Source organism: Eutrema salsugineum, unplaced genomic scaffold (genome assembly GCF_000478725.1).
Source record: "Eutrema salsugineum unplaced genomic scaffold, Eutsalg1_0 scaffold_9, whole genome shotgun sequence".
In the NCBI taxonomy this organism is placed as follows: Eukaryota; Viridiplantae; Streptophyta; class Magnoliopsida; order Brassicales; family Brassicaceae; genus Eutrema; species Eutrema salsugineum.
The window spans coordinates 5,751,555-5,765,818 of NW_006256342.1; the positions used below are offsets into that span (position 1 = coordinate 5,751,555).

General features: G+C 34.4%; 2 protein-coding genes across 2 annotated transcripts; one reads left to right on the forward strand and one right to left on the reverse strand.

Annotated features, from left to right (window-relative positions):
• Positions 1–9,208: 9,208 nt before the first annotated feature.
• Positions 9,209–11,374, forward strand: LOC18009243 (ethylene-responsive transcription factor ERF118). The gene is made up of 3 exons (XM_006391065.2): positions 9,209–9,276; positions 9,665–9,908; positions 10,012–11,374. Exon 3 carries the CDS (start codon positions 10,195–10,197, stop codon positions 11,158–11,160), a length of 966 nt encoding a protein of 321 aa, XP_006391127.1. The 5' UTR covers positions 9,209–9,276; positions 9,665–9,908; positions 10,012–10,194; the 3' UTR covers positions 11,161–11,374.
• Positions 11,375–12,455: 1,081 nt separating this feature from the next.
• On the reverse strand, positions 12,456–13,979 carry LOC18008958 (tetraketide alpha-pyrone reductase 2). The gene is made up of 4 exons (XM_006391066.2): positions 13,778–13,979; positions 13,321–13,685; positions 12,870–13,222; positions 12,456–12,781 (listed from the first exon to the last, which is right to left on the reverse strand). Exons 1-4 carry the CDS (start codon positions 13,881–13,883, stop codon positions 12,640–12,642), a joined length of 966 nt encoding a protein of 321 aa, XP_006391128.1. The 5' UTR covers positions 13,884–13,979; the 3' UTR covers positions 12,456–12,639.
• Between the last annotated feature and the right edge of the window lie 285 nt (positions 13,980–14,264).

Genomic DNA, 14,264 nt, shown 5'->3' on the forward strand with positions numbered 1-14,264 from the left:
GTGTGGTAAACCTTGGAACTGAGCCGGGTTCAAAGGCTTATAGACTTTATGATCCAAAAGCTGGGAAAGTAATGGTGAGCAGAAATGTAATCTTCGATGAGAAGAAGGCTTGGGATTGGGCGACCTCAGAAGAAGAAAACTATGGAAAACCAGGCATGCTTAAGCTACCATACGATGGTCTTGTGGAAGATGAAGTAGAAGCTGATCAAGACATCGGCCAAGATCAAGCCCCTATAGATCAAGATGTGGTAGAAGAAGAAGAAGTAATCGCAGATCAAGGTGTGGCACAGGAAGCAGAACCGCAACAGCCACAACAAGTATCAAGATTTGGGAACACTTCGAAAACCAGGATACTTGGATGACTATGTAATGCTCGCAGATCACGAAAGTGACAAGCTACTTCTAACAGTGGATGGGGAACCAGAAAACTTTCTTGAAGCAAGGCAATTACAGGAATGAATTGATGCGATGAAAGCTGAACTAGACTCAGTAACAAAGAACAAAACGTGGGAGCTTGCAAAGAAACCAAAAGGAGTCAAACCAATCGGACTAAAGTGGATTTACAAGATAAAAAGGAATGCAGATGGCTCGGTGAACAAGCATAAAGCAAGGCTTGTTGCAAAAGGCTATATACAGCAGTAGGGTATAGACTTTGATGAGGTCTTTGCTCCAGTAGCAAGGATTGAGACTATACGGCTACTTATAACACTTGCAGCAACAAAAGGATGGGAAATACATCACCTAGATGTCAAGACAGCCTTCCTAAATAGAGATCTACAAGAGATAGTCTATGTATGTCAGCCTGAAGGATTTGTGAAGAAAGGAGAAGAAGACCGAGTCTACAGACTTCACAAAGCCCTCTATGGTTTACGTCAAGCACCTAGAGTATGGAATATCAAGCTGGATCAAGTTCTTAAAGCAATGAACTTTAAAAATGCTTAAAGAAGCCATCGGTGTATCTCAAGAAGACTAAGGAGGACACTTTGATTGTGGCAATCTATGTTGATGGCTTATTTGTCATAGAGACTTCACAAAAGGTTATACAACAGTTTAAAGATGATATGTCAAGAAGATTTGAGATGTCAGACCTAGGGAAATTGACTTACTATCTCGGTATAGAGGTCATTCAAGGAGTAGATGGGATCAGGATAAAACAAGAGGGTTATGCTCAAGGGATTCTCATCGACACTCAGATGGACACCTGCAACTTGTCTCACATACCTATGGAATCAAATCTGAAGATTTCTAAAGCAAAGGGCGAAGCAAAGATCGATCCCACTCGGTATAGAAGAACTATAAGATGCCTAAGGTATCTTCTACATACAAGGCCAGATTTAACCTTTGCAGTTGGAGTGCTAAGTCGATATATGACAAGTCCAAGAGAAGCACATGGAAAAGCTATTAAGCGAGTACTTTGGTATGTAAGAGGAACCACCAGTTTGGGTCTACACTTCAATAGAGATGGATCAAGAACAATCACAGAATATAGTGACAGCAGTCACAACATCGATGTTGATGATGGGAAGAGCACAGCAGGCCATGTGTTCTACCTAGGTTTGTCGCCAGTTACTTGGACATCTCAGAAGCTTTCCACAGTTGCACTATCCTTATGCAAAGCAGTGTTCATGGCGGCTACAGAGGCAGCAAAGCAGGCTATTTGGCTTCAAGAGTTGTTAAAAGAAATACTAAGCATTGAAAACCAAAAGGTGATACTTAGAGTTGACAACAAATCGGCCATAGCTCTCATTAAGAACCTTGTATTCCATGGAAGGAGCAAGCACATTCTCTCTAGGTACCATTTCATTAGGGAGTGTATAGAGAATGAGCAAATAGAGGTGGAACACATTCCAGGCGTGGAACAAAAGGCAGACATCCTCACTAAGGCATTAGCAAGAGTGAAGTTCAAGGAGATGAGAAGCTTACTTGGAGTTGAAGACATTGTCTTACCTGAAACTCAAGTTGGAATTAAGGGGGAGAATGTTGGATAATTCTTAACTTGTTTAGGAAGTTATCTCTTTAGAAAGTTATCTAAGAGATAAACATAAGGATTTATTTAATAAAGTTTTAGATATAGTTTAATATCTAGATAAGGTTTTATATTTCTTTTATCATATAGAATTAGGAGAAGCTAATATCTACATAAACAGAGTCTAAGGAGAGTTGTTCCTTAAGACTAAGAAAAAAAGATTTAGTTTTGAGAAGTTTCTAAATCAATAAAGAAGAAAAGTTCTTTATATCTAAATTCTTAACACATTACATCTTTGAATGTCCACATTTATTGCGCCATATAACTATCTGTTATTGTTTATTGTGTCATCATTAATGTGCATAGTACATATGTTGTCTCAATATTTTGTATTTCTACATTTTAGTTTTGTATGCTTAAGCTTTCGTAAAAGATGATGCAATAGCCTGTAACATAAAAGAAACGAAGACTATTCATTAAGATGATATCATCAACGTTTATATCATGTCACGGTCAATGATTCTTCCTTTTTTCAAGAAGATTTTTTTTTCACTCAATGAAGGATTTTTATACCCAACCATTGACTATATATTTTAATATAAATTATCCATATATCACGCCAATGTGATTATGTGAGAGGCTCAATATATTTATAACTTGTCACCATCTTGATGGTCTTTATCATTGTATTAAGAAGACACTTAAGAAGACACTTAAGAAGACACATGGCAAAATCTAATAGTGAAAGACAACATAATCTAAGAAAGTTAGGCAAAGATCTATGGCTCTAATCCAAAAAGCCTACTAAATGAATACTCCAGCCCACAAGATCCAATATCCTACGCCCTACGACTTTATGATGCTTACACATCCAAAACTATTCTTCACAATTATTTGAAGAGCACAATAAGTATTAAAATATTAATACTCTTTCTTTTGACAAGTATTTGTTGTAAATTAGTAGGGATTAATTATTGCTAAATTTTATCTAAGAACGAGTTATTTAGGTTTTCAATAAGTTAGCCTACTCTATATCGAATCATTCATTCTATGTAACATTTTGGTATGTTAAGCTGCATAGTATGGTACGTTTCATTATTTGGAGTAGACCGAAAAAATCGAACGAATAATAATATTTTGGTACACAATAATTACTCTTCATTCGTATTAAATGTAGAAACGCAAAATTCTACAATAAGGCATAATTACTGAGTGTATTTTATTTTAAGTTTTCAACCGATTCAGTTTCAACTTCCATTTCTCATTCAAATGAAACGAACGGTTGAATCTCAAACTACATCAAACAAAATTACAAGTCAAAGTCATTAATTATTTACTTTCCACTTCCAACAACTTTTGTTCAAACTGTTTTCAACTTGTCAGCTTCACTTCACTTCCTTATTATTGGAAGATTTTTCAGTGTTCACAATTATTTATACATCCTAATTGGATTTCAGATATTATTTTAACATATTATTTTACAAATACAAGATCAGGCATATTTGATATGATAAGAGTTCTTTTTAAACCAATAAACCATAGGCAGGTAAGTTTGAGAAATATCACTGACGCAAACCAAAACAAGACAGTTAAAGTATGTTATTTTCCGTTAAGGTTTTTGACTATACATTTACCCAAATGTGTTTTTCATAAGATATAAATAAAATAAATAAAGGAGCAATACGACGACCTTGAAAGACGAGCGAAACAGAGGAATTCGCAAGTCCATTGCACAAGACAAAAGGCACGTGGCAATAGTGAATACGTGGCAGGAGATGAGACAGGTTAGGTGGTGGCAGTTTTTTTTGGGCGGGAAGAATAAGGGCGGGAAAGTGGGACCCAATACAGTAGCAGGCGGCTAAATGGCGGGAAAAGAGTGCAGAGTCTGAGGGAACAATGCTTGGATCCACGCGCCACCGTTTGCGTGGCCCACTTACCTTCTTCCTTCTTTATGGGCCCACCTTTCTTTTTCTCTTTTATACTGGTATATTTTCTTTGGAGAATACAAAGTAGTCAAGAATCAAATTCATTATTAGACTTTAATATAATAACAGCCATCTTTTTCTCTAAATTAATTACTCGATCAATTTATAAATTGAACAGAATCTAACACATTATAGATTGTCAACTAAGTGTTCAAAAATATCAGCATGCATCACTGAACGTTAGAAGAAGGAAAATGTCCCAAGTGAAAACTATTAGGAATCACCAAAAGTTTAAGATTGACATAAAGGTAAGAACCCTACTCGTTGTATATATTTATCAAATCTTAGATTATTAAGAGATGAAAAATACAATATATTAGAGAAGGTTTGCAAATGAAGATATCATAGTAGCAACTTAACGTTGTCAAATCAAATTGATGCATTATGATAGAGAGATAATCTATTTTTGTTTGTAGTGGTTTATGAATTAAATGGCATGAAAGATAATCGACGTGTACTCTCCCTTCTTCATGTTGAGCTTTAAACTTTTATATGGGCATGAAGTGCATATTCCATAACGCTTATTAGTTATTACCTAGATGGTGTATTCAACGGATTGTGCACAGTGGTGGAGCTAGTGAATGATTAGGGGTCAGCTGACCCATATCATTTTTAAGACTCATTAATGTAAACATATTTTTGTAATGATATTTTGATCAATTAATTAGTTTTTTAATGATTTAACCCCTGTCATTTTGTATATATGACAAGGTTTATAAATATATTGTCAAGTAGGAATTTTTCTTAGTTCCGCCTGTGCACAGTTTGTGCTTAACTCATAATTAATGAGGAAGAGGATATTATGTTGCTATTCTCTCTCTTTCATTCATAGTATTTTGATTATCCATGTCAATTCATAATTTGCGAAAGAAGTTTAATCATATGGTTTTGATTTTTCCTATGTAAGCCTTTTAATTATGTGCGTTGGGTACTTGGGTTAGTATGTGAAGTAAAAATGTTGCTTAGGGTCATCATAGTTTATGAAACAAGATTAGTGTGCTAATAAATAAAAAGAGTCCGCAAAAAAAATTACCATAATTATCCAGAATCACCAAGAAAAATATGGTGATTGTCTTGCAAATTTAGAACATAGATTAACAACACAAGATTTGCGGTGAAATTTAAAGATTAGATTGGCTAAAATTAAGGGTTCACTGAACTAGTCTTTACTGTGCAGTGGCATCAACCATAATCAAGATTAGAAATAAACAGGCCTAGGCGTTCGAGTATTTAATTGAGTTTGGTTCGGATAATTTGGGTTTTTGGATTTTCGATTTTCAGATTTAAAATCCATTTGAGTATTTTTGGAATTTCGGTTCAGATTCGGTTATATTCGATCATGTTCGGTTCGAGTTCGGTTCGGATTTAGATATCCAAAAAATAAGAAAAATTAAATAAAAATAATTAAATTTAAAGAAAATTGGTTAAATGCAAATATAATTTGGCAAAACTTAACAAATATAACTAAAAACTTTAGTATATTTAAATTATTTTGGTTTTTTTTTATCATTTTCAGGACAAAAATAACTCATATTTTAGATTTATAATTGTAATTTTAGGTTATTATGTCTAAATATAGTTAGTATTTTAGGTATATAATTGTATTTCGGATATTTCGGATATCCATTTAGATTTTCGGTTCGGTTCAGTTTGGTTTTGGTTTTTTAGATTTAGAAAATTAAAAACCGTAGTTTAGGTATTTATTGGTTTCGGTTTGGATTCGATTTCTCTTTTTCGGGTCGAGTTTGGATAAATTGTTCAGGTTCGGAAAATGTGCCTTAGAAATAAACTTCACAAGACATGGCTATTGAAAATTTCACACGAACATGTATATCAACAGTAAGATTTATTTATAGTTATGTATCTTTTTCTAGGAGTCGTCAATCTTGACATTTAATCCACAAGTTTCTTTTGAGAGAATTGTTTCTCGTGCTATTGTGTTTTCAGATATTTGTTTTATTTTCCTAAGTAAGCCTTTTAACTATGTGTTGGTTTAGTATGTGAAGTAAACTTGCTTGTTAGGATCATCATAGTTTTATAAAACGATATTAGTTTGCTATAAAATAAAAAAACGTTTTGCAAAAAAACTCGCCATAATTGTATGTCTACAGAATCACTGAGAAAAATATGGTGGTTGTCTTGCAAATTTAGAACATAGATTAATATACGAAATTTGCGGTGTTATCAAAGATTAGATTTGCTAAATTTAGCATTACACTGAACTAGTCTTTAGTGTGTGGCATCGTAATCCTGATTATAAACAAACTCCACAAGACGTGGCTATTGAAAATTTCAGACAAGAACATGTATATCAACAAGGAGATTTATTTATAGTTATAAGTATCTCTCTTTAGTCGTCGTCAATCTTGACACTAAACCACAAATTAAAAACGTTTTTTACTTCACATCTTCTGAGATTTTTTTTTTGTGCTACTGTGTTTTCAGAGATTAGTGATTACTAATTAAAGAAATTAGATGAAACAAAAAAAAGTTTGTTCGTATAATTCTTTTTACTACAAATAGAGTGAATGCATGCACATGCACTGACAAAAAAACATCTTATACCGAAACGCCTTATCACGCACCAAAAGAACATTTTGGTAACATGTTCATTTAATAATAACCTCAGAACGTAAGAAAGATAAGAAAGATCGCAACATGTTATAAAATAGTAGTATAGTGGGGAGACTACTTTATAAGAGATCACGTGATACAGAGAGGAGGACCATTAGATTTACAAGGGGCCCTTACGACCTCTGCGAACTTGGCAGGTGGCGAAGAGACGATGTTACCTCTTCACCTAAATGGTGACGACGTGGTGCTCCTATGAACCCATATCTCTCCTTCTCACGTGCATCTCACATGCCAGACAAATTAGATTCTCTTACCAAACTATTTCATATATACACTCTTCCTTCTTTTTTTTGTTCCCTTCTTTATTTCTTAGTTATTATTATTACCAACACCGGGTCGTGTCCCCATTAAATTTTGTCACACCTTTAGATACTCGTTTTACCAACTCAGTTATATAGTAGGCAAGTGTGTGATCAAATGTTGGTTTTTCTTTTGATCCTAAAATTATAGCAAGAATCATATGTTTCTAAATGGATGATATCTTGAATCCCGTGTTAAAAGCTCCTTTGGTCACATATGGAAAGGTTTTGGTCTTATTGGAAGGTGTTTTGGAAAGCTTTATGCGATTTGATAAATTAAGAGGCTTGATTTTGGTACAAACCTAAATATCAGGAATGACAATAAATATCTCACAAGTATAATTATATATATGAATTAACGCTAGATATGTATAAGATGGAAGGAAAATATTATATCATCTTTGTTTTGTGATTTTTACTTTGGTTTTTAGAGTCGGTATTAAAGTCACATACTCACAACATGCTTATGTTATCCATGACTTTCATAATGGTCACTTTCACATTATCGTGTGATCTATCATCAGTCAGGTTGCTCATGTGATAGTCTTCTACACCATGTAATAGTATCTCATAATGCATAGACCACCTGTTTTTTATTTTGTCAAATTTTCATTTCTTTGCCACTTTTACAAAAAAGGTATTATGATAATGTTATGAGGTTAATTGTTATGATTGATGATAGAGACTAAAACTCACTTTTAGTAAGATTGAAGCAAAACATAGGAAGAATATTTTCCTACACGTGTCACATGTGTCTTAAACATTATTCGCTAAATCTCGACAAAGATTATATATATAAATCAGCACTTTCGTTCCACCTCCAATTAATCATATGACTGTTCTTCCTTAAATCGACAGTTTGTTGCTTGATTATTTTTTAGTTTGATATTTATTCCACGACCACATCACTACTTTGTAGACAATTTTGAACATTTGATAATAGAGTGAGGGAAAGTCAAGACTTGTACCATGCATTACTTTAAATTAGTTGCTTACGTTTCTACATTTCTATAGTATTTTGAGTATTGGATTTTTTTTTCAGTCTATGCCTTGTAAAAAAATTATAACTTATTTAGCTAAGCAAGGTATGCTGCTAGAAATTAAGAAACTGAAAAAATTATCCCTAAAAAAGTTACTAATTTAAATGAGCATAAAAATTGAGACCAAACAGATTGTAAAAAAATCATTCAGATAATATCTTAGCTAAAAATAGCTTTTTATTGTGATTTGTTGTATTCTAATTTAAAATTTTCTATTCTGTTGTAAGCGGATACTTCGTATCACCTATGTATCACCTATGTATATTTAACTACAATCAAATACTGTTAAATATATTTTTTAGTCACTATTCTCTACTGTAGTTAAATATATATATATATATGTATATTTTTATGTAAGAAAACATCAAACGTGTAAGTTTTTTTGAGTTTCGATTAAGATTTTGGTTCTATTCAATCAAATGATTTAGTTTCTGTTTTTAATTAAAATAAGAAAATTAATTGAAAATTGGAGTTAGCTAGATTTTTGTAAAGATATCTCATAGATTTTTTTAAATATAGTTAAGATTGTTTTTAAGATTGTTTTAACTATAACTAGAAGATTTTATACCAACAAATTAGATATTTATCCAAATAAACAAAAGAGTCGGTTTTTTATTTTTATTTTTTAATTTATACAAAGTTCTGTTTTGTCGGCAAAATTATAAACTTTTAACTCAACAAACAAAAAGATTAGAAAATCTGTGATATTTAAAAAAAAAAAGAGATTTAGAAAATGACTCATGATTTTCATAAAATAATTTGTGGCACTGAGAGAGTGAGCACCACGCGCTCGGATTCTTGGCGGGCCATGATAGATGCATGAGTATAGAGAGAGTCATGCGCCATTAATGTTAAATTGTCCCTACTTTCCACCATTGCCAGCTAATTTTATTATATGTCTCCCGATTACTATATATCTTGCTAACAATTCCTTTCTAAAAAAATTTCTTTCCTGTAACGCAGAAAAAATATATATTTAAAACAGTCAAATACTGTTATTTTTGGTTCTGAAAAAATCTATTAAATGACTTAGTTGGTCAATAAATGGGAATATGCTATAAATTCGTAAAGATTATTTTACAGAAATTGTAAATATTACCATTTTAGTTTCTAATTGGCTGTTACAAATCTAAAAACTGAATATTTCATTTCCCATATTTGTCGCTCTATTCTTTTTCTTTGAATGGTTCCTTTTGACCGTCATTGAAAAAAGTGAAATAAATCAAGCAATAGTGTTGTTATATATGTGAAATCAGAATATAAAGAGCGTGAAAGCTTTATTCACAGCACCCAACAAAAAATCAAAGATAGTGAGAGAGAGAGAGAGAATCGGAAGAAGCACACCAAACAAGGTTAATAAATATTTTATTGCTTCTGCGTTTCTCCATGAATTTATAATAAAAGAAATCGTTTTCTTCTTGGATTTGTTTATTGTTTTTGTTTGATGTTTATGTTTTATCTTCTCTCTAGAGATTTGCGTCGCTTCCCTGTGAGGTATTTGTAAAAAATCGAGTTTTTTTAACACTTGTTTACTGTTTTCTTCTCTGAAAAATTTGTCACGGATCCTTCGTTTTTTCTTTTCTTTTATATAAATCAAAGAAAAAAATTCTCCTCCCCAGATTTCTAATCTCTCTCTCTCTCTCTTTCTCTCTGCTCTGGGGTTTTAGCTATTTGGGTTTTATTTGGTTTCTGGTTCTCACTACTTGTTGTTGTTTTTGTCTGTGTCTTTTCGAAGAACAGAAATAGTGAACTTAGGGTTTCGTAAGGAGAAATCGGAGCGTTTGTGACGCGGATTTATGTCGGCTGGTTTTGAATCGACTGTGATTTTGTCTCTGACCCAGTTATCTTGTCCGATTTCATCATCCTCTTCATCTTCTTCCTTGAAATCTGGTCTGGCTGCTTTTTCAAACGCTCTTCACTTCTGCTCAAAGCAGAGGCTTGTTCTCGAGATTCCGTCTCTTTCCATGCGCTTAAGACCCAAAAGGTATCGAATCATCTCTCATCCTTTTTTCCATTTCTTCCATTTTCGTAATACCTTTTAAGATCTGTAAGATTAAACACCTCTCTATGTTTCATTTTCATCTCAGGACTTGTTCTGGCGTTGAAGTATTTGGGGGTTTTCACATAAAGCAGCAAAAATTCTCTTTTTTCATAGTCCGCTGAGATTTTAAAAATCTTTTTTTTCTCCAAAGTTTTGATACAGAGTTTTGAAAAGTTTTGTCCTTTTTTTGTTTTCTGGGTATTTTGAGGATTTGGGTGTGAAAACAACAATGGTAGAGCTAAGAAAACAACAGTCTTTGAGTGGTACGAAGAAACCAAAGAGAAACAACTCTTTACTGTCCCATCCTCAAGAAACCCAAACCTTGAGAAAAATTCGTATCATTGTGAACGACCCTTATGCTACTGATGATTCCTCTAGCGACGAAGACGAGCCTAAGCCTCGTAAAGTGAAAAGAATCGTCCGTGAGATCAACTTTCCATCATTGGAATCTGCTCCTTCTGTGAGTTCTTCTCAGGACAGCACCAAAACCATCGTCAAGAAAGCAGCTGCTGCTTTGGCTGCTTCTCGTAATCGGTTGACTAAGAAGCCTGTTGGTGTTAGGCAGAGGAAATGGGGAAAATGGGCTGCTGAGATTAGACATCCTATCACTAAGATCAGGACATGGTTAGGTACTTTTGAGACTGAAGAAGAAGCTCATCAAGCTTATAAAGACAAGAAGAAAGAGTATGATGCTCTTGTCGCTTCTGTGTCTGTGTCTGAGAATGCTAAACCTGCTGCTTCTTCGTCTGAGACCAGTCAATGCTCTCGCTCTTCACCTATTGCTCCTCTTGAGCAAGATACTTCAGCTTCAGCTCTTACTTGTGTCAATGTTAAAGAAGAGGTCAAGATCAAGATCACTCCGGATGATGCTACTGTTGGTGTGGATTCGAGCAAGGAAATGTTGTTTGATTTCAACTTTGCTGATCTACAAATCCCTGATCTTGGTTTCTTTGCTGATGATGGACCAATGGCTACTGTAGGAGACTTTGATTGTTTCCTCAATGATGATCAGCTTGATGGTTTGGGTTTGCTCGATGACATTGATGGATTCGAAGACAGTGGTCCAAGCGAGCTACCGGATTTTGACTTTGGAGATGTTGAGCTCGAGCTAGGTGATGACTCTAGTTTCGCCTTTCTCGATCAAATCCAGCCTCTCAACATTCCTTCTTGCCCCATGAAAAGTTTTGCAGCTTAAATTAGGATTTTTCCATTATGTTTTCTTTTTTTTTCAAGTGAGAAGAGTTTATGTTTTTTTAGTATTCAAGACACAAAGATAAGTGTGTTCCGGAGAGAAGTAAGATCTTAAGACATAATTAGCCGGGTTTTGCAATTAGGGACTTTGTTTAATTTCGGTTAATGAAGATGGAAGTGTTAAGTTGTGAAAGATTCAATACTAGTTTTGCTTCTTATGTTTCTCTTTATTACTTTTGGGTTTTTCCATTGTGCTTTATAGAGCCGTCCAAAATTAATAAGAGTTTGATTTGCATTACACTTCCATCTTTTTGTAACCTCTTTTTATTTTTCTTAATGATACTAATATTTTTATTTAATTTGTTGTTTCATTGTTCTTATCGCCATTTATTTGTCACATCTTTGTATCCCTTACCAGTGGAGCGTTAGATTCTGACGTGTTGCGATTCTAAGAATCTAATAGAAAGTGACAATTCGTAAACTTTTGGTGGCATCTTTCTTCACTGTTTCTCTGCTGATTCGCCGCGCCATCACAAAACAAAACAGCATTATAATTTTTATTGATTATGGTTCTTGATTATGAAAAATAAATGGTTTTTTTATTTAATTTTACTGTCTTTATATAAAGAAAAGTAGGTTGAATAGTGAAGAGGAGAGTGGAAAATTAAAGATGGGAATTGCACGGAAGTGGCAACAAGTCAGGGGTTGGTTTTGTCAGGTTATTCAATTAACTCACAAATATTTTATAACCAGCTGTATCGCATTTTGGAATTTAATTGATAATGATATAAGAAAAAAAAAAGGTGATTGGGAATGAGGAAAAGTCAAAGGATGAGTTTATACTCTTTAGTATTAGTAGTAACTCTCCCACTCTCTTCCACTACTTTGTGGTTGCACATGCTCTTGTATATCTTTTTTCTGTACGTGCGTGTGGCATGTTTCAATAACGTGAGATACTATAAGAAGGAGAGCTTGAGATGCACATGCGAGAAGCTCTTGATGCTATATTATAAGCTTTCTATATAGAATATTCATATTTCATACTTAATGAATCTTGTGATAAGCTTTGGAAGCTCTTGAAGCTATTGATGAAGTAGAGGATCTTATGATAAGCTTTCAAGTTCTTGATGCTATATTATTAGTGTTTTATGAAATTGTGAGATTATATTACTTTTAACTTTTCTGTTGAGGCATTTTAGTCACATGATGATGATGATGCTTCAATGTATTGGTGTTTGGGCTAAAAGAGAGATATGATTCTCAGCCCAGTAGCTTAAAAGCACCCATTTAGTTGAAAGCCACACAACTTGGGATCATTTGCTCATACTTAAAAAACTACAGAGATTAGAACAAGTGATTGATCAAAACCAGCTTATTGATTACTGGAATCAGTAACTAAAGAGGTTCTTTCAATTAGTCACAACAACTTCCTAGCGTTTAATCCATAACCATTAACAGTAAAGTTAGAGAGAGAGATGAATCTTCAGAGCAGACCCTTCAGCTGAAAACTGCGGATACAATCATCGAACATCTCAGGCAATGACTTAAAGGATCCAAATCCAAGCTCATGTATCTTCCTTGTATCCATACTATGTGGACTATTGTCTCCTTCTTTGTTACTGCACCTGTAAAGATAAACAAAGAATCAATCAATCTATCTACAAAATGAGATGGACTATGAAATCTTGGTGAATCTAGTGACTGAGATTTTACTTGTTCTCAAATGGGTAATTGGGATACTTGTTTCTTAGCAACTCAATGATCTCAGACCAGTGAGCAACCGAACTCGAACATACGATTCTCCCTGATGCTTTAGGCTCTTCCATGGCTAACACATGAGCAGCAACAACATCGTCTATGTGCACAAACCCGACAGTGAAATTAGGATACTCTCCAGCAAGGCCTTTGACAATGGCCAAGATCATAAGTAGAGTACTTGTGGGTTTTGGTCCAAGCAATGGACCAACCACAAAGGAAGGATTCACAACCACCAAGTTTAACCCTTTCTCTTCAGCTATCCTCCAAGCGTCTCTCTCGCCTAGAGTCTTTGCATATCCATACCAAAGCTATGCATCATTTCAACAACACACGCCATCAATGGATTCCCATTTTCTAATAAAAAACTTCAAGCAGATTAGAGAGTAAGAAGAAGTGTTTTTCTCACATTGAACCGTTTGCAATACGCAGGGTCGCTCCAATGAGACTCATTGAGCGGAGAGGCTTTCGTGGCATCGAAACGGTACCGTATCGAAGAGCAAGAAGATGTAAGAACGATCCTTTTCAAAGTGGTTTTGGATTTGGCACAAGAGTTCATCACATTGGTTGTTCCTTTTATGATTGGATCAACCAAGGTCTCTTGAATGTTGTGATCCTGTGGAACAAGAACAGGAGAAGCCGTGTGGAATACTCCATCGACGCCGTTCACCGCTTCGTCGAAGCTTCCTTCCACCGTTAGATCAGCTTTGAAAATCTTCAGCCTCTGTTTCGCTCCTTTCAATTCCCATAGAAAACCCACTTTTTCTTCATCCCCTTTTTCAACACAGATCAAATAAAAAAACCAAAATTAGAAAGATCGAAAATTTGACAAAAACTTGAATATGTTTTGTGTGAGAATCAGTTACGAGGGTCTCGGACAGTGGTTCGAACGGTGTGTCCGAGTTCGAGGAGTGATTTAACGATGTAAGAAGCGATGAATCCAGTTCCTCCGGTTACCAAATACTCTGCCATCTCCGTCGTCTCTGCAACGAATTTAATCTTGAAATGGCAGAGAAATGATTAGGTTTTTATATATAGTGACCGATAAGAAAAAAAAGGAGTCTTGGTGATCCACTCCATTCGTGCTTTCACCAATATTATCAAGAAATACTTCATCACACGAGACGAGTGGTTCAGTCCAAAATACGATTTGGGCCGTCCCAAAGGCCCATTGGGCTTGAATTTAACATTCTTTCAAAAATATATATATACACCCATGTCCCATGTGTTTTGTGATGATTAATGTAGGGTGGGTATAATTTTACTTAGATACTAGGTGAAAACCCGCGTGTACGCGGGTTTATATATTATTTAGATTTTTTATGTTGTATTTAATATAATAAAATAAATTTC

Coding starts and splice junctions, on each gene's coding strand:
- LOC18009243 (XM_006391065.2), top strand. CDS start 10,195: ATGGTAGAGCTAAGAAAACAACAGTCTTTGAGTGGTACGAAGAAACCA.
- LOC18008958 (XM_006391066.2), bottom strand. CDS start 13,883: ATGGCAGAGTATTTGGTAACCGGAGGAACTGGATTCATCGCTTCTTAC. Junction 13,686..13,777: donor AACCACTGTCCGAGACCCTC/GTAACTGATTCT, acceptor GTGTTGAAAAAG/GGGATGAAGAAAAAGTGGGT. Junction 12,782..12,869: donor AATTACCCATTTGAGAACAA/GTAAAATCTCAG, acceptor TTATCTTTACAG/GTGCAGTAACAAAGAAGGAG.